The sequence below is a fragment of the Coregonus lavaretus genome (assembly GCF_964263955.1).
Source record: "Coregonus lavaretus genome assembly, chromosome: 6".
In the NCBI taxonomy this organism is placed as follows: Eukaryota; Metazoa; Chordata; class Actinopteri; order Salmoniformes; family Salmonidae; genus Coregonus; species Coregonus lavaretus.
The window spans coordinates 47,204,658-47,224,551 of NC_139993.1; the positions used below are offsets into that span (position 1 = coordinate 47,204,658).

Below are 19,894 nucleotides of genomic sequence, written 5' to 3' on the forward strand. Positions count from 1 at the left end.
CAAACATTCATAATCTTGTATCAAACAGTCGTCATATCAATCCACCCTTTTCATTATTTTGATGTTGTAAGTGAAATGCCACAGATATAACATTACTTGAACCAAACAAACCAAACATACAAATAAATTCCTAACCTCTTGACATCATTCCAGAAAATACATTGATTCATGACAATTTGTAAGTTACATGTCGACCACAATATCGACTGAGGTAGTCTTGTTTCCACATTTTCAATTCTGTCTTTCTCTACTATATTTTCCATAGTTTTAGTTAATTTCCCATAACCTTCCTATTCTGATGGCAAGTATGTACAACATGCATCTCCCCCTATAATAGCATACATTCCCCCTTTATCTACTGTAATAGCATCCAATGCTATGCGATTATCAATTGCATAGTGTCCCATGAGTGACATTTCACACCCAATTGCTTGAAAATCCAAGACTGTCAATAGGTACAATGTTCAACTCTGTTCAACCCTGACTCTGCTCTGATAATATGCCTGAGGAGAGATACACAGGATAACACTCTGGTTTCAGTCCCTGTTAAATCAGTACAGCCTTGGACTATTTAGGATTGAGGAATTCAACCAAAGGTCAGATCAGATGAAAATAGCATAAACATTCCCATGTCACAAATACCAAAACCCCATGATTGGAACCAATTAAGTTATTGCCTATCAACAGAGATATGTACCACTCCAAACATCCATATCAATACCTTTCAATACTTCAAATGTATATAGTGACTAATATGTGAATACGGTAACTTAATAATCAACATATTCATGATTTCAGTCACAATCCTCACATTAACTTACATGTTTCAAACAGTAAGATTCAAAAGTTTCTATTCGAAATACATCATATAAGTGTATCCTAAGACATTACAATAATGTGTCGCTGTTTTAACGACAATATCTATATAAGACAGTTATCTCGCAATTGTACAATCAATACCCTTCATACTGAAAATAGTTTAAACATCTTTAGTTACTAATATATACTAATGATTTACTATAATCACTCAGTCATCTTATAAATTATAACCAAAACCAAATAACTTTACTCAACCAAATTTAGAATGACAATTCTTAGTGATTCACATTGGTCCTATCACTCAAAGTTAAAACCCTCAACTTTAGCACCCATTACTGTCAGAATGTACACCCATATTAACATACAGTATAAATATCCATAATTCTATTATGACCTTCCTCATCCTAAGAATAACTACAGATCATCATCTCAATGCATTCCTAGTACTATTAATTTAGCAGTGTATATACCTTCTACCCAAATTAGCAAATTTTGATAAATCCAAATGTATTATTACCACAGCTAACCAACCCCTTCCTTCCCCGGCACTTAAATCTTCTGGCGTCTCTTCCTTATGTTCTTCAGACATCTTCATATTTCAAAATGACTTGCCCATGATAATGTCCCAACTTCAATGTCTCATCCGAGTCACCACCATCCCTTCAACCTCATTGTGTGTTGTCCATTTGCCAACCAGTATACCAACAACATGAGAAATGTTGTATTCGAACCGATCCTTCTCCATTCTCACTCAATGGTGGACTCCTGTCCCACTACCTCAATATAAAAACATGAGAGAAAATCAGTTGACAGCTTCGATTGGCTGTTGTACGCCGGTTGCAGGTAGAAGTGGTACTGTACAGGAACGTCTTCAATGCATCTGATGTTCATCTTCAGCCGGTTCAGAGGTTGTTTCTTTTTGTAGATTCACACCATTCTAGGCCAAATTATCCCTGCTATGCATCAAGACACCATCCGTACTTACCTCAATAGAAGACAGAACACAACATTTTAATTGAGTTCATTCCCAATCCAAGAAATCCATATAAGCATTGATTATACGACAAATTATTATGTTTTACCAATCATTCTGAATACCAATGTCTAATATACTCCCCAATTTATGTTAGGTAAACCCTCCAAATACAGAGAAGTGAATGGTGTGACAGTCAGGTGAGTCTTGAAATTCTGGAAGATCTTGAAGTTCTTGGAGGTCTGTCCCTCCGCCGAGGGAATCAGCCAGAACACGTAGCTCATCAGTAGCATTCCCCTTTCCATCGTCTCCCATCACCTGATCCTTGTGTGCTCCAGCATCCTCAGCTCCCTCATCTCTAGGTCGTTGGTTTCCTCGTAGTACTCAGTTGCAGTGGTTTACATGATACCAGGTCGATCTCCCCTCTATCTATACATCCGTTGGTGTAGACTGGGTGACGATGTATGGTCCTTTTAGATCTGACCCTTCTTCCTTCAGTAGGGTCTAGGATCATGCAGAGTCCTTCTCCACTTATCAACATCGCTCTGTGGAGTGTGTCCTTCTGGCAGCGTACCAATAGGGAAGTTGAGAGTCCCTGCTGCAAAGACACACAGACATAGACACAAAAGAAACAATGCTCCGCAGTGGCGGTGCCATCTTCCTCCTCTGGGTTGGAACACTCTTACAGTGGGACACATAGATGCAGGTATCTCTCTCTGCTACTTTCCCCTCCATCGAGGTAGCCAGCAACACCTAGTACTGACCTCCCCACCTGGATTTTGTCCATCTCTGACTTCTTTGATCCTTTACCGCCAGTCTCCAGGGCACAGACAATGCCCAGATTCTCCTGTTAGGTTTGGCATAGAAGCCTTCACTCTTGGGAAGAAAGTCTTAGCAACATTGTTAGGTGTGACACCGTATGCTACTATACCCTGTCTTCTTATCAGTCAGAAGAAGCCTTAATATTAGGAAGTGCAATTTTTTTGCATCTTACCATAGGTCACTAGTTTCATAGACAGGCCTCCTCTACATACTGCCTTATACCACAAATACACTTTCACCTAAAAAATTTAGTCTAACCCATAACACATCAATTACTACTGCTCATATTCTTAATATAATTTGCATATTTACCAAAAAACCTAATTCGAGCTGTACTTCCCCCCTTTGGACACATGACTCACATCGTGATTCATGTGTTCAAAAACAATTATTTGTTAACTCAAAATAATAAATGACATTAAAATGACAACATCTGATAATACCTTAACCTAATTGTATCCCATAAAGTAATTCAAGTAATATCAACATTGACTAGCACCAGGTGTTCCTCATTCCGGACTAGCTCTCTCACTCTTACCTTATTATGGTCCGAATCACATATATGACTATTGCCAAATTATAAACTTCTTCATAATTATCAGTATTATAAACTATCTCAACTCGGTATAACACATTACCTTAAATTACTCATCCCATGCCTCTTGGCTTTACAGTATGGGTGATCAATTCACACTAGAAAGTCAGGACAGAGTTCAGAGGTCATTCAAACCCTTCAAAGAAGTGTTCCATTCTATAGTATAAACTAATCATTAACAACAGTTCATCAATATTTTTATCCTTGTCCTCTCTCCCACATGCAGCTCAGGAGTTTACAAACATTCATAATCTTGTATCAAACAGTCGTCATATCAAGAAGTACACTTCTACCTCTGGGACTATAAGCTTGTTATCTCCTATTTCATACTAGTCTCTGTCTCTCTATTTAACCAAGCAAACAGACGTAAACATCTCCTTCTGGGTCAACATGTGAGAACTGCAAATAATTCGATCACAGTCGGGGGCTATAAGGATACACATCTATGTTTTGGTTAGGACATGTTCAATTAACCTTTAAACCAATTACTGTGGAAGAGCAAAAAGACAGGCTAATAGCAGCATTACAGCAAATTACAAAGTTATCCCAAATATATTTTTTTACTAAATGAATACATTAAACCACCTTGGTTATTGTGAATATTGATAATGGGAACCGATGATACAATGACAGAGACAACACACAAATGTGTATTTGTAGAAACCAGAACAAAACATAATTGTGGAGCAGCAACCTCTTTGGACTGCCTCGCTATATTACACAATCTCTATAATCTGACCAACCCACACAACTGATTGAATATGGAGATGTCTCTGAGGGACATGTACAGTATGTGGATGGGGTTTACAGATCCTCCCAAAACTAAAGATGATGTAGCGCACCCACTTGATTTGGTATAATGATGCTCATCTAGTGTATCCAGGGCACTGAGACAAAATCATGTGTTTTTGAGATATTTCAGTATTCTTATCCAGCTATTTGAAATTATATAGATAATTAATAAGTCAATTGTTATTATAAATAATTGGCTATAAGTGACATAAAGCTGTGAGTAGGGAAACAGATTAATGTTGCCACCTGGTGTTCTTTGATTGAAATTGGGACCTGGTGTGAGTCTCATCAGAGGTGTAGGCAGAGAGGAGAAAGTGTTGTGTTGTGTCACGTAGTCCCGTAGTAAGGTGTAGCTCAGTTGGTAGAGCATGGCGCTTGCAACGCCAGGGTTGTGGGTTCGATTCCCACGGGGGGCCAGTATGAAAATGTATGCACTCACTAACTGTAAGTCGCTCTGGATAAGAGTGTCTGCTAAATGATGTAAAATGTAAAATGTGTCATGTCCACAGGGACTATAATAATAATAATTGGTCATTTAGCAGACGCTCTTATCCAGAGCGACTTACAGGAGCAATTAGGGTTAAGTGCCTTGCTCAAGGGCACATCGACATATTTTTCACCTAGTCGGCTCGGGGATTAGAACCAGCGACCTTTCGCTTACTGGCACAACGCCCTTAACCACTAAGCTACCTGCCACCCGCTAGGCTGTAAAAGTGAGAAGTGGTGGCCATTTGGTCCTGAAAAGGTCATTCTAACATTTCAGCAGAAATCAAACAAGCTAGCACCTTGTCCATGCCAGTCAGCAATATAGAGTCAGGAACAGTCACACTAGCACACCAGTGCGAGTATATGTGCCGAATACCTTAAGATTTTACAGGTGTCAAACTTATGGGCATGTGGCAGCAGTGTGTAGGAGGAATATTCCAAGGTGTGAGAAGTGTGCAGAAGGGCATGAGACAAAGGAGTGGGGAAAGTGGTGGTGTGTGCTAATTGTAGGGGTAGCCATGGGGCTGGGGATCAAACATGTCCAGTGCGAGAGAAGCAGGTTGAGGTATCCAGGGTAAGAGTAGAGAAGAAGTTGTCATATGCAGAGGCAGTGAAGAAAGTAGAGGAAGATCGGTCAAGGGGGAGGGATCCTGAGAGAAATGGTATGAGTAGTAGAGATGTACCAGTACAGAGGGATAAACCAATAAGTGATATATGGTTCAGCAAGATTGGATTTTTAGCGTTTATAGCAATGGTTTTTAATTGTACTACAGGGATGGAATGCAAATCGAAGAAAATTGAGGTGTTTGTGGCAGCTGCAGAGAGATATTTGGGTGTGCGAAACTTGACAGTAGAAGAGTTACAGGGAGTGTTAAGTGGTGATGTCCCATCAACTCAGGTTGAGGGCATGAGGTAGGAGTGAGTGTATTTAAACAGTGGAGAAGGGTGGGGTTAATTATTAGTTGTAGTGTTGAAGGTGTGAGTGTAGTGTTAATGGTAGGATATTTCTTTGCTTTGGTTTATTTAATTTTTCAAGGAAAGATAAAGGAGTTGAACTCCAGTCTAGTAGGTGGCGGTAATGCAACAAATTAGATGCCAACCGCCGTTAAACCTCATTGAAGAAGAAGAAGAACACACTAGCACACAACCACAGTCAGTAAAGACACACACACATTTTGTGCTTTAATTGAGTGACATCAGGGATACAGGTTTGAAGTTGTGCCACTTTAATGTGATACCTCACTAATAACTTGGAAAAGTAGACAATTCCCACTTATTTACATAAATTAATTACAGTAGGCCTCAATTCTCAAAATTATTAGATATTCTGGGGATTGAGTCTCACCTTGATGTCTGTAAACTACATAGGCCTGTGTGTTTAACCTACAGAAAACGTACAGCCTACACACTAAAAATAAAAATAAATCTACACACTAAACATGTTGACATGTATTCAAAAACTAGCTACGTTTCTTCACGAAGGATGGAAGTCTTCACCAAGGACCAGACTGAAAGAGGCAGGCTGTGTTGTTGTTACTCGTCATCAGTAGTGCGTCACGTGACTGGTCCAGCCCATCCCGGAAAAAGGAAACAGCAGGGCAGTGGGCGAAAAATATTGTTTACCATTTTCCTTTAACAGCGATTGAAAAAATAACATATTTAAATGGAAATAAACAGTGATTAAGTGCAGAGTATCCTCTAGTGCATTAGATTCTCTATTCACATCCCATTTGAGGTAAGTGTGTTCTGTGTAAGACAAGACACCAAGCTAGCCAGCTAACGTTAGCCTAGCAGTTAGCCAGCCTTTGCAGCTGTTCATACATTTCTAGACAGCTAGCTATCTGTCTGAAGGGCACTGTCCTTACTTTACAGAACGACATGTATAGGTAACAACATTGCACTTGTGTACAAAAGCTGTCAGGTCTCGCATCGTGATGTGGTGCATGTTTAGTATGTGGTGACACGCCCAGAACCATGTTAGCTAGGATACTAGCTATAGTACAGTAAATGCTAGCTAACCTTTGTTGCTTTACTTGACTGCACAATTGATCAGCAATACTGTGATGTCAACAGTGTAGACGTTCTTGTTAATATATATTTTAGGAAGGTCGTACAATGTTATGGTACACATCTTGAATATGGTACTTAGCTAGTTGTACTTGTAAATGATAGTGGCGAAGTGGTCTAAGGCGTGAGTGTAGTGTTAGATCGTAGCCGGCCGCGACAGGGAGACCCATGGGGCGGCGCACAATTGGCCCAGCGTCGTCCAGGTTAGGGGAGGGAATGGCCAGCAGGGATGTATCTCATAAGGCCCAGCGTCTGCTAAATGACTAAAATTTAAAAAATGTAGTGTCATAGGCTGTGCCTGGGAGGAATACAATGGTGTGTGTTTTCCTGCAGTAAAAATGAATTATGTTTAGTTGCTTTCACATAAAGGTTATGATTGCAGTAATGGTGTGTTCAAGACAATTGGGAACTCAGGGGGAAAAAACAAGGTCAAATCATGACAGCTCTAGAAAGAGGCCCGAGTTCCCGACTTGAAATTCCATTTTTTTCCCCCAAGTTCCCAGTTGCCTTGAATGCACTGAAGTTGGAAGTCTGAGATTTCCCAGTTCCCGGCTGTTTTGAAAGCAGCGTAAGTCTGTCTGATATGTATTTTACAGTCACCACAATGACAGCCATCAAGCACGCCCTGCAGAGGGACATCTTTACGCCCAACGATGAGCGTCTCCTCAGCATTGTCAACGTCTGCAAGGCGGGGAAGAAGAAGAAGAACTGCTTCCTGTGTGCCACAGGTGGAGCATAAATGCCGTTAAAGTCTAACATAAATCAACTAATTTCACCATATCAGTGTGAAATAATGTACACATTCAAAACATGAAAACCACTGTCGGAGATTTATCATCAGAATCAGATGTCTCTGAACAGTGATTTCACTGAAAATACTAGTTATAAATGGATCCACAGATCACTCACACCCTTTTATTATAAATGTTTGTACCCCAGTCACCACAGAGAGGCCGGTGCAGGTGAGGGTGGTGAAGGTGAAGAAGTCAGACAAAGGGGATTTCTACAAGCGACAGATGGCCTGGGAACTGAGGGATCTGGCTGAAGTGGATGCAAAAGATGCCAGCAAGGTCAGGGAAAGACATTCATTTTTCTCATCTTCCTCTCACTGCCTGAATGTAATTTCTCATAACTTTGTCTTTCTCTCCTCCTCCTCTTCCACGCCCTGTGGCCATTCTTCTTTCCCTTCCTTTCTTCCTTTGCTTTGTCCTCCTCCTGCTAATTTGGTTGATATTCACATTTGACATCTCTACTGTTCTGGTCATTCAGGAGAACCCAGAGTTTGACCTCCATTTTGAGAAGGTGTATCGATGGGTGGCCAGCAGCACAGCTGAGAAGAATTCCTTCATCTCCTGCATCTGGAAGCTGAACCAGCGTTACCTGCGGAAGAAGGTGGAGTTTGTGAATGTCAGTTCCCAGCTGCTGGAAGGTATGACAGCTCTCTAACAATGGGAGAGGATCAAAAGCATGTGTGTTTTCAAGTGACCCTCACTGTCCCCTGTGCCTTGCATCTATGATACTCTTCTTTCTTGCCTGTTCCCAATCTCCTGAACTCAACCTGAAGTGTCTATGTAACCTGTGAGTTGACCTTAGTGTGGCTTAACACGTCTTTATTCTTACTCTTCTCAAACTCTCACTGGCCAGAGCTTCCTAAAACGGAAGGTTGGTAGCAGTTAACTTCTTTTCCCATTTCCTCGCCATTGTGATTTCACTGTGATGAATAACCATTCTCATAGTGGACTCACACATCTTTGAAAGCTGTTGGTATTGTTTGCCTTCTTTGGCTAATGAGTGAGTGGCTGTTGAATGGGTGCTACTGTATGAATAATAATAGTCTGTTCTGCTTTTTGTTTAGTTTGTTGTATCATATAGTGTTTTTATAATATAGTTGTACAAATAGAAGGGTGATGTTTGTTTGTTTGTGTTCATGTGTGTGTACTGTACTGTATGCGATGTGCACATTGTTAAACCATCCTCTGCGTCCCTGGTTTAGAGTCAGTCCCCAGTGGTGAGAGCCAGAGTGTCGCAGGGGGTGACGAGGATGCTCTGGATGACTACCAGGAGTTGAATGCCCGTGAGGAGCAAGACATCGAGGGCATGATGGAGGTGTGCGAGTACGCCATCTCTAACGCTGAGGCCTTCGCTGAGAAACTCTCCAGGGAGCTACAGGTTCTGGATGGGGTGAGTAGACAGAGCCATGGAGCCTTGGGTCTTCTTGATACAGGGCTACAACATAGACTTGAGTTGCCTGACATATACTGACTACACTGACCACTGTCCTATGGTTGATCTATGGTTGAGCACATTAGTGTGGTTTGCCATAGAGAATGATGGAGGCCTCTAGTGGCCAAAAGGCTGTCTTAGTATGGTCAGCGCCATTGAGGGCTTCCACTATGTGTCCGCCATTTTAAAGTAGTCATAGTAGTCAACTGGGTGGGGATTCCTATTGGTTGTAGCCACAATGGCGCTGCCCATGCTGTCACAGACGCTAAAATGGCACAGATATAAAGATGAGTCCTCTATTTATCTCTATGGGTTTGGTTCATTGTGATTGGTTGAATAGTGTGGTTACATTGACAACCTCCCATAATCCCCCCAATCCCAGGCCAACATCCAGTCCATCATGGCATCTGAGAAGCAGGTGAACATCCTGATGCAGCTGCTGGATGAGGCTCTGTCGGAGGTGGACACCATCGAGGGCAAGCTGAGCAGCTATGAGGAGATGCTGCAGAGCGTCAAGGAGCAGATGGACCAGATCTCCCAGAGCAACCGCCTCATCCAGATCAGCAACACCAACAACGGCAAGCTTCTGGACGAGATCCAGTTCCTGGTGGTGAGGATGGAGTTGAGGATGGGGTTCATGTTTCAGTTGGTTTGGTTTGGTTTAATAAGATGATGTTGAATGATGAATGCCTGTCCCTCAGAACTACATGGACCTGTCGAAGGGACACATCAGGGCCCTGCAGGAAGGAGACCTCTCCTCCTCCAAAGGCATTGAGGCCTGTATCAACGCCTCTGAGGCTCTACTGCAGTGCATGAACGTGGCACTCAGACCAGGTCATGAGAAACTGATGGCTGTGAAGCAGCAGCAGCACCTGTTCACTGAGCTCAGAGATACCTTCGCCCGGCGCCTCACCAACCACCTCAACAACGTGTTCGTCCACCAGGTAATCCACATACCACGGTAACACTTTGCTAGTCCACAAGGTAATCTGAACATGGTCTCAAGATTTTTATTCAGATTTAAATTCAAAACACAGAGACCTGAACAGCATTTATGACTAGATGCCAGGCATAACAGAGCACTGTATACAGTGGCTTGCGAAAGTATTCACCCCCCTTGGCATTTTTCCTATTTTGTTGCCTTACAACCTGGAATTAAAATGGATTTTTTGGGGGTTTGTATAATTTGATTTACACAACATGCCTACCACTTTGAAGATGAAAAAATATTTTTTATTGTGAAACAAACAAGAACTAAGACTAAAATACAGAAAAGTTGAGCGTGCATAACTATTCAACCCCCCCCCCCCCCCCCCCCCAAAGTCAGTACTTTGTAGAGCCACCTTTTGCAGCAATTACAGCTGCAGGTCTCTTGGGGTATGTCTCAATAAGCTTGGCACATCTAGCCACTGGGATTTTTGCCCATTCTTCAAGGCAAAACTGCTCCAGCTCCTTCAAGTTGGATGGGTTCCGCTGGTGTACAGCAATCTTTAAGTCATACCATAGATTCTCAATTGGATTGAGGTCTCGGCTTTGACTAGGCCATTCCAAGACATTTAAATGTTTCCCCTTAAACCACTCAAGTGTTGCTTTAGCAGTATGCTTAGGGTAATTGTCCTACTGGAAGGTGAACCTCTGTCCCAGTCTCAAATCTCTGGAAGGCTGAAACAGGTTTCCCTCAAGAATTTCCCTGTATTTAGTGCCATCCATCATTCCTTCAATTCTGACCAGTTTCCCAGTCCCTGCCGATGGAAAAACATCCCCACAGCATGATGCTGCCTCCATCATGCTTCACTGTGCGGATGGTGTTCTCGGGGTGATGAGAGGTGTTATGTTTGCGCCAGACATAGCGTTTTCCTTTCCAAAAAGCTCAATTTTAGTCTCATCTGACCAGAGAACCTTCTTCCATATGTTTGGGAAGTCTCCCACATGCCTTTTGGCGAACACCAAACGTGTTTGCTTCTTTTGTTCTTTAAGCAATGGCATTTTTCTGGCCACTCTTCCGTAAAGCCCAGCTCTGTGGAGTGTACGGCTTAAAGTGGTCCTATGGACAGATACTCCAATCTCCGCTGTGGAGCTTTGCAGCTCCTTCAGGGTTATCTTTGGTCTCTTTGTTGCCCCTCTGATTAAATTACAGGTTGTAATGCAACAAAATAGGAAAAACGCCAAGGGGATGAATACTTTTGCAAGGCACTGTATGTGTTTCTTGTTACAGTATTTTAGTCTTTCCTCTTTTTGGCAGGCAGCTCTTTCCGTCCTCCTCATCCACTTCCTGGTTAAGCTCTGTCTCCTCTGATCCTGTCTCTTCCTGTCTCTGTCCTGTATTCTTCCTGTACTGCTCTGGTCCTCCTGTTCTTCACTCTGTGCCTCTGCCTCACTCTAAACCACCCCATTTTGATCGCTCTGCTCTCTGTCCCTGTACTTCTGTAGTTCAACCACTTCAGTCACTTCAAAATGACCATCCCTCAGTTCTATAGGTCCTCCTGTATGTCGCTTCCAGTGAGTAGTACCCTCACAGCAACCCCCTTGACCCCTCCACTCTAACCTATGAACTTTCCTACTTATCTATACACCCGTGTTTTCTTGTGAAAACGCATTACTGACCGCATGGGTCGTGCTGCTCATGACTACATTGCTAACCCTCCTCTCTTTCATCTCAATGGGTCTAAAAGCCTCAGACCTTCCTCCACCACCTCCTTCATTGAAGGGCTTGGTTCTTCTTGCACTGTGCTTCCTGTGCCAGAGTGCTGTGCTGGGGTGCCATGTCATTATACCTCTGCCTGTCTGCTCTACCTGCATGCTTGGTAGCAGCACCAGTAGCAAGTAAATAGACTGAGAATGGTAGAATATGAGGAAACCCACTGATAGCTCAGTTGGTAGAGCATGGCGCTTGCAACGCCAGGGTTGTGGGTTCGTTTCCCACGGGGGGCCAGTATGAAAAATGTATGCACTCACTAACTGTAAGTCGCTCTGGATAAGAGCATCTGCTAAATGACTAAAATGTTTTTTTTAAAATGTAAATATGGGACTTTTTGCAACAAATGAAACGTGTGATTGTCAATTAAGTTATTTGATTTGGAATATTAAGGTCTGGGATATGGACTGAAGAGTATTTTAAATGGTTAATCTTCTACTAACACCTGTTTTAATGGTGTATTAGGCATACATATGTCCAGATCCCCATGAATGCAGGGGATGTCCCTAAAGGGACCAAGGGGGTCAAAGTCAGTCTTTCTTTGCCTGTGTGTGAAACGGAGAGTTTGTGTTTCTCTATATGTCAAACCCTTGTTAATTCCCTGTGCTGCCTGTTTCCAGGGCCATGACCAAAGCGCCACACTGTCCCAGCACATGGCAGAGCTGACCCTGCCTAAACACAACCCCCTACACAGGGACCTGCTGCGTTACGCCAAGCTCATGGAGTGGCTCAAGAACACCCAGAGAGAGAAGTACGAGGGCCTGTCCAGGGTGAGTGGCTTTGTCGTGAAACATCATCATCATTACCACTATCTGTTATCATCATTACCACTATCTGTTATCATCATTACCACTATCTGTTATCATCATTACCACTATCTGTTATCATCATTACCACTATCTGTTATTATCGTTACCACTATCTGTTATCATCGTTACCAGTATCTGTTATCATTGTTACCACTATCTGTTATCATCATTATGATGATCACCACCACTATTACATCTCTATTTATATCATCACCAGCAGCACAACGATAACGTCTTACTGCATTTCATGACAATTAAACAAATGTTAATTTGAATTTTCTCTCCATTTTCAGACCTATGTTGATTACATGACCAGATTATATGAACGAGAAATCAAAGATTTCTTTGAGGTGGCGAAGATCAAAATGGCGGGCACAACCAAGGAGGGGAAGGGAAATAAGTTTGGTAAGACCTCTTGAGTGTTTTTAAAAATGTGTGTGTGATTGTTTGTCTTTTCTTTTCTCTGTGTAGCCTTGTAGTTTGCTGTGTGGTTTGTTTTAAGGTGTCCTTTAGCCAATTAGTTGTTTTTCCCTTGGGTTGTTGCGTATGGTTTGTATTTGTGGTGTGTGTGTGTGTAATTGTGTTCAATATTTGAGTTTATGTTAATCTGTACTGTTTGTAACACCACCAGCTTTTTCTGCATGGTTCATTCCAGCAAACATGTACTTACCTGGCCATACTGCCTCCTGTTTCATAGCCTTTCACTGCCTAGGAAATGCCCCTGTGTGATGTCATTGTCCTGCTCAGTGTTGCTAGCTGGTGTTTTGCTCAATGTTATTTCCCTATTTGGCTGCTTACTGTATGAAGCCATCACATAAACCAGAGCCTGATATTATCCCTACTACTCATTCTGACTGCAGAGTATGACACTAATTGAGTGTTTTAAGACTAACTGGAGATCCTAAACATTACAAGAAGAATGAAAACACTCATTTAAGTTTTCCTGTAAAGTAAACTGATATACAGTACCAGTCAAAAGTTTGGACACACGTACTCATTCAAGGGTTTTTCTTTATTTGTACTATTTTCTACATTGTAGAATAATAGTGAAGACATCAAAACTATGAAATAACACATATGGAATCATGTAGTAACCAAAGAAGTGTTAAACAAATCAAAAGAGATGTTATATTTGAGATTCTTCAAAGTAGTCACCCTTTGCCTTGTTGACAGCTTTGCACACTCTTGGCATTCTCTCAACCAGCTTCATGAGGTAGTCACCTGGAATGCATTTCAATTAACAGGTGTGCCTTATTAAAAGTTAATTTGTAGAATTTATTTCCTTCTTAATGCGTTTGAGCCAATCAGTTGTGTTGTGACAAGGTAGTGGTGTAAAAATAAAGAAAAACCCTGGAATGAGTAGGTTTGTCCAAACTTTTGACTGGTACTGTATATTAAAGTAAGGGCTCGAGTCAATCCCTAGCGCGGAAGATCTGCGTTGTAGTGCAGTTGAAATGTACATGTAATTTCTGTTTGAGCCGACATGCGTTTACCGTGAATGCAGTCTCCACGAACTCGGAAACATTGCCTTTAAATGTAAATTGCGCAATAACGCTAATGTTTTGCGATATGAATTGAATTGAGCCCTCAATATATTTATATTTCAATGCTCTGAAAAACAACCTTTTTGTTTAGAGAGCTTTGGTTTGGCAGGATTATAAGGCTCTGTTTTCTGTTAAAGTTAAGAATTTCAGTCTTAACCTTTCCCTCTAGAGAACAAACTGAGCAAAACATTTGTTTTCCAAAAGGTTGTCAGCCTCTGTAGCGCATGTCAGTCTGTTACCTTTGACCTCTTAACGTGCCCCCATGCTGCATGTCATGAGCCTAACATGTCTCTGTCTCTGATGCCTGCCATTCTAACCGTCCGTCAGCCACGCTTCCGCGGAAAGAGAGTGCTCTCAAACAGGAAACGGAAAGTAAGTATCCCATTTGGGTCACGCAGTCGCACACCTGTAACTTGCCCCCCCCCCCCCCCCCCCCCCCCCCCCCACACCCCTACCCACCTGCTCCCCACTACTATGTCCCTGATACTGCAGCACAGCCAGGACCCCCTTCCCCTCGCTCAGAACCCTCCTCCTCTACTGACTTCCTCAGTACACCCAACCTGCCATTTATAGACCCTTTTACTGGCCGCTTGTTAAAGAGCACCTAAACTAACATCAATCAGACATAAAATCAATAAGCATGTACATTCTTTATGTATGGCATAGGATAATACTCATTCACAATACAAAAGGATACATTGAGGTCAACATATCCAGCAAGTTTCTCTGATAATGAATGTCCAACATCCATAATAAGATTAATTTGAACTCTTACAAATGGTCATTACTACCGAGCACACCTTTCAATGTTTCATATGTTCTTCTCTCTCAATTGTCTTCAGCTGTTCATGTTATGTGTAATTACTGCTAAACTAACATGTTTTAAAGATGCATATTCACATGCGCTTTGTGGCACACTTTTTCAGAAGCCACAAAGTTATTTATTTTCAATAGCACAGTTGCTCTGCTTTGAAAATAAGTCCCTGTGAATGCAGCTTTGGTCTCAGGGGCTATGGATAGGGCAGTGTTCTACAGACTAGTATTTAGCCTGTGGTTTGAACATGTTTTCAACTGTTTCCCCTCTGGTGCCCCAGGCCTGCATGGCAGCTCTGGGAAGCTTACAGGCTCCACCTCCAGTCTGAATAAGCTGGCAGTGCAGGGCTCCAGCAGTAGGCGCTCCCAGTCCTCCTCTCTGCTGGACATGGGCAACATGTCTGCCTCAGACCTGGATGTGGCCGACAGGACCAAGTTTGACAAGGTGATAGTCACTGAGAGGACCATAGCCACCATACACTACCCCCTTTATCGTGCAGATACTACCTGTGGGTTTTTGTTGATCTCTTTTTCATTTTAGATTCGTAGTTTGTTTTGTGTGTTTATTTATATTGATCAATTGATTTAGGTGTCTCTCTTTTTGTAGATCTTTGAGCAGGTTCTTATTGAGCTGGAGCCTCTCTGTCTAGCAGAACAAGACTTCATCAGCAAGTTCTTCAAGCTACAGCAGCACCCCACCCTGGCTCAGGTAAAGTACATGCTAATCTGACTGGCTGAGTGTTTGCAAGTGAGATTATGAATAACTTTTGATTAACCACTGTTTTTTCTATCAGGGAGAAGTGGAGGAGTCGGATGGGGGGGTGCCCTCCAGACAGCCCCCTCCAGGGGAACACAGACACTTCATATCATCGACTGAGTGAGTAGCTAGCTTCTCATTTCTTACTGAGATTTACTGTATGCTCTTAACGTCCATCAATAGTACTAGGGGCACTAAACATGCAACGAATATTACAAGTCCATATGTCATCTTTCATGGTCCACCTCTCGCCTATCCTCCTCTTCACTTTTACCATATTCTCTTTCTTTCTGTCTTATCACCTGTCTGGGCCTCCTCAGGAAGGACATGGTGCGGTTGATGATGAACAAGATCTTCCAGAGCATTGAGATGGAACTTAACAGCCTCATCGCCCTGGGAGACAAGATTGACAGCTTCCACTCCCTGTACATGTTGGTGAAGATGAGTCACCACGTGTGGACGGCCGAGAATGTGGACCCCGCCTCCTACCTCAGCACCACCCTCGGCAACGTGCTGGTCACCGTCAAAAGGAACTTTGACAAGTGCATTGTGAGTATAGCTCACGTCAACATTTTTCTAGGGATCTGTGTATCTAGTACTGTTAAAGACTGTTGGCTGTGTGTGTGAACCAGTTATTTTTCTGTCTCAGTCTGGTCAGATTAGACAGATGGAGGAGGTGAAGATCTCTAAGAAGAGCAAGGTGGGCATCCTGCCCTTTGTCACTGGGTTTGAGGAGTTCGCTGAGCTGGCTGAAACCATCTTCCGTAATGCAGAGCGCAGAGGAGATCTGGACAAGGCGTATGTCAAGCTCATCAGAGCTGTCTTCATGAATGGTGGGTCTAATGATTTGGTGGACACGTTAAATAAAGTCATGTGGATGGCTTCTAATCTGTATGATGGTTGGGAAGCAGTGCTCTGATTGGTGTTGGTCTTGCTGTGGGGTGTTTCCAGTGGAGAAAGTGGCCATTGAGAGTCAGAAGACACCCCGTGACGTGGTGATGATGGAGAACTTCCACCACATCTTCTCCACACTGTCCCACCTTAAGATCTCCTGCCTGGAGACAGAGAGACGAGAGGCAAAACACAAGTACACAGACCACCTGCAGTCCTACGTCATCAACTCCCTGGGACAGCCCCTAGAGAAACTCAATGTGAGAGAGAGGGTTTATACTTGGCAATGTTAGTGTCGTGAGGGAGTGGGCCAAGGGTGTAGACACTGAATTGAATTAGTTTCATGTTTGTATGTAATCTATACATTGTATGATACATATAACTCATTAGAACTGTCAGATATTTCAGACATACTCTAAACATATGCGAAACATATAGAATGAAACATTGCACACAGCTAATCAGGTATGCCCGTCTATGCTTTGCAGCACTTCTTTGAGGGAGTGGAGGCACGTGTGGCCCAGGGCGTACGTGAGGATGAGGTGAGCTACCAGCTGGCGTTCAACAAACAGGAGCTGCGTAAAGTGATCAAGGAGTACCCCGGCAAGGAGGTAAAGAAGGGACTGGACAACCTGTACAAGAAGGTGGACAAGCATATGTGTGAGGAGGAGAGCCTGTTACAGGTGAGAGACAGACAGTCTAGCAGTTTATCATAACAAATATTTTGTACACTTTAACAGCTGGTAATGTAAATTCGTTGTAATGGTTTATCAATTGTGGCGCAGTGGTCTAAGGCGCTGCATCGCAGTGCTAGCTGTGCCACTAGAGATCCTGGTTCGAAACCAGGCTCTGTCGTAGCCGGCCGCGACTGGGAGACCCATGGGGCGGCGCACAATTGGCCCAGCGTCGTCTAGGATAGGGGAGGGAATGGCCGGCAGGGGATGTAGCTCAGTTGGTAGAGCATGGCGTTTGCAACGCCAGGGTTGTGGGTTCGATTCCCACGGGGGTATGAAAAATAATAATAATGTATGCACTCACTAACTGTAAGTCGCTCTGGATAAGAGCGTCTGCTAAATGACTAATGTAAATGTAAGTTCTCTTTGTACAATAATTGGATGAATTCCCCATTTCCTCCACTAGGTGGTGTGGCATTCCATGCAGGATGAGTTCATTCGTCAGTACAAGCACTTTGAAGGCTTGATTGGCCGTTGCTACCCTGGGTCTGGAATTACCATGGAGTTTACCATTGGAGACATGTTGGAGTACTTCTCAAGCATTGCTCAATCACATTAATTGCAAGAATACATGTGTGTATATATACTGAACAAAAATATAAACGCAACATGCAACAATTTCAAAGATTTTACTGAGTTACAGTTCATATAAGGAAATCAGTCAATTTAAAACATTAATTAGGCCCTAATCTATGGATTCCACATGACTGAGAATACAAATATGCATCTGTTGGTCACAGATACCTTTAAAAAATATATATCTGTTGGTCACAGATACCTTTAAAAAATATATATAGGGGTTTGGATCAGAAAACCAGTCAGTATCTGGTGTGACAACCATGTGGCTCATGCAGCGCGACACATCTCCTTCGCATAGAGTTGATCAGGATGTTGATTGTGGCCTGTGGAATGTTGTCCAACTCCTCTTCAATGGCTGTGCGAAGTTGCTGGAACATGCTGTCGTACACGTTGATCCAGAGCATCCCAAACATGCTCAATGGGTGACATGTCTGGTGAGTATGCAGGCCATGGAAGAACTGGGACATTTTCAGCTTCCAGGAATTGTGTACAGAGGGGTGACATGGGGCTATGCATTATCATGCTGAAACATGAGGTGATGGCAGCGGATGAATGGCACGACAATGGGCCTCAGGATCTTGTCACGGTATCTCTGTGCATTGAAATTGTCATCGATAGAATGCAATTGTGTTCGTTGTCCGTAGCTGATGCCTACCCATACCGTAACCCCACCGCCACCATGGGGCACTCTGTTCACAACGTTGACATCAGCAAACCGCTTACCCACACCGCTGCCATCTGCCCGGTACAGTTGAAACTGGGATTCATCTGTGAAGAGCACACTTTTCCAGCGTGCCAATGACCATCGAAGGTGAGCATTTGCCCACTGAAGTCGGTTACGACCCCAAACTATAGTCAGGTTAAGGACAACGAGCACGCAGATGGTCCCGCAGGTGAAGAAGCCAGATATGGAGGTCCTGGGCTGGTGTGGTGCGGTTGGAAGTACTGCAAAATTCTCTAAAACGATGTTGGAGGCAGCTTATGGTAGAGAAATAAACATTCAATTCTCTGGCAACAGCTCTGGTGGACATTCCTGCAGTCAGCATGCCAATTGCACACTCCCTCAAAACTTTAGACATATGTGGCATTGTGTTGTGTGACAAAACTGCAAATTTTAGAGTGGCCTTTTATTGTCCCCCAGCACAAGGTGCACCTGTGTAATCATGCTGTTTAATCAGCTTCTTGATATGCCACACCTGTCAATTGGATGGATTATCTTGGCAAAGGAGAAATGCTTACTAACGGGGATGTAAACAAATTTGTGCACAACATTTTAGAGAAATACGCTTTTTGCGCATATGGAACATTTCTGGGATCTTTTATTTCAGCTCATGAAACATGGGAATAACACTTTACATGTTGCATTTATATTTTTGTTCAGAATAACATTACACATGCTCTCTATTGCTTCATAGTGCCTCACACAAAATAAACATTATTTACTGGAATCAATCCGCCGTTGCTGTGTGTGGCCAATATGAAGTAGACTGAATGAAATTGATTGAACTGCACTTGAAATTGTCTGGAAGGGAATTAATGAATGAACAGTTTTCAAAAAGTTGTGTGTGCGTGCGTCAGGTAGCCAAACGGTTAAGAGCATTGGGCCAGTAACCGAAAGGTTGCTGGTTCAAATCCTCGAGCCAACTAGGAGAAAAATATGCCGACCTGCCCTTGAGCAAGGCACTTTAATTGCTCCTGCAAGTCGCTCTGGATAAGTGTCTGCTAAATGACTAAAGTGTGTGTGTGTGTGTGTGTGTGTGTTCATATTTGCACAGAGATCACATAATGTTACTGATTTCTTATTTAAATTGTAATTGTGTGACTTTTTCTTTGTTATAACACTAATCACCTGTACACAATAAACTCTTCAAAATTAAGAGGTTAAAATGTTGGTTTGTATGGCACTACTCAAAAAATCTTAAGCCTTCTGTGATCACTGATGTCTTTAACTTTGTAGAGAGTCACAGAATATCAGTCATCTACTGGAATCTTCATCCCAAATTAAGCATTGGGAATCTTTTTGTTCTGATAAACCATGTGTGACTTTTCAACAGAATGCCATATTGCCAAATATATATATATTTTTTTATGTCCCATTTTGCTTGGATGTTTTTTTTACTTTTATTTTATAGTTGATGATACTACTACAGCCTATGAATAATACAAACAGTCACAGTTGTCCTCGTTTGTTAAAAATGTATTGAACTCGTTGCATACCTGCCAACTTTTCAAAAAACCTTGGAGTGAGATTTTGTCCTGGGTCCGCCTGGGTCCTGCAGTCGGTGAAAAGCAATT

The 19,894-nt window shown here is 42.6% G+C and overlaps 1 protein-coding gene across 2 annotated transcripts; it reads left to right on the forward strand.

Moving 5' to 3' along the window:
• Nucleotides 1–6,061: 6,061 nt before the first annotated feature.
• On the forward strand, nucleotides 6,062–19,476 carry LOC311131583 (exocyst complex component 1-like). 2 transcript variants are annotated; one of them, XM_084164646.1, is made up of 18 exons: nucleotides 6,062–6,222; nucleotides 7,151–7,282; nucleotides 7,494–7,624; nucleotides 7,824–7,983; nucleotides 8,548–8,735; nucleotides 9,160–9,387; nucleotides 9,479–9,721; nucleotides 12,093–12,242; nucleotides 12,575–12,686; nucleotides 14,153–14,197; nucleotides 14,920–15,083; nucleotides 15,246–15,347; nucleotides 15,433–15,515; nucleotides 15,716–15,944; nucleotides 16,045–16,228; nucleotides 16,347–16,546; nucleotides 16,775–16,969; nucleotides 17,427–19,476. In XM_084164646.1, exons 2-18 carry the CDS (start codon nucleotides 7,159–7,161, stop codon nucleotides 17,577–17,579), a joined length of 2,691 nt encoding a protein of 896 aa, XP_084020772.1. In that variant the 5' UTR covers nucleotides 6,062–6,222; nucleotides 7,151–7,158; the 3' UTR covers nucleotides 17,580–19,476. The 2 variants fall into 2 exon arrangements, with proteins under 2 accessions (XP_084020772.1, XP_084020773.1); XM_084164647.1 differs by lacking the exon at nucleotides 14,153–14,197.
• Nucleotides 19,477–19,894: the final 418 nt, after the last annotated feature.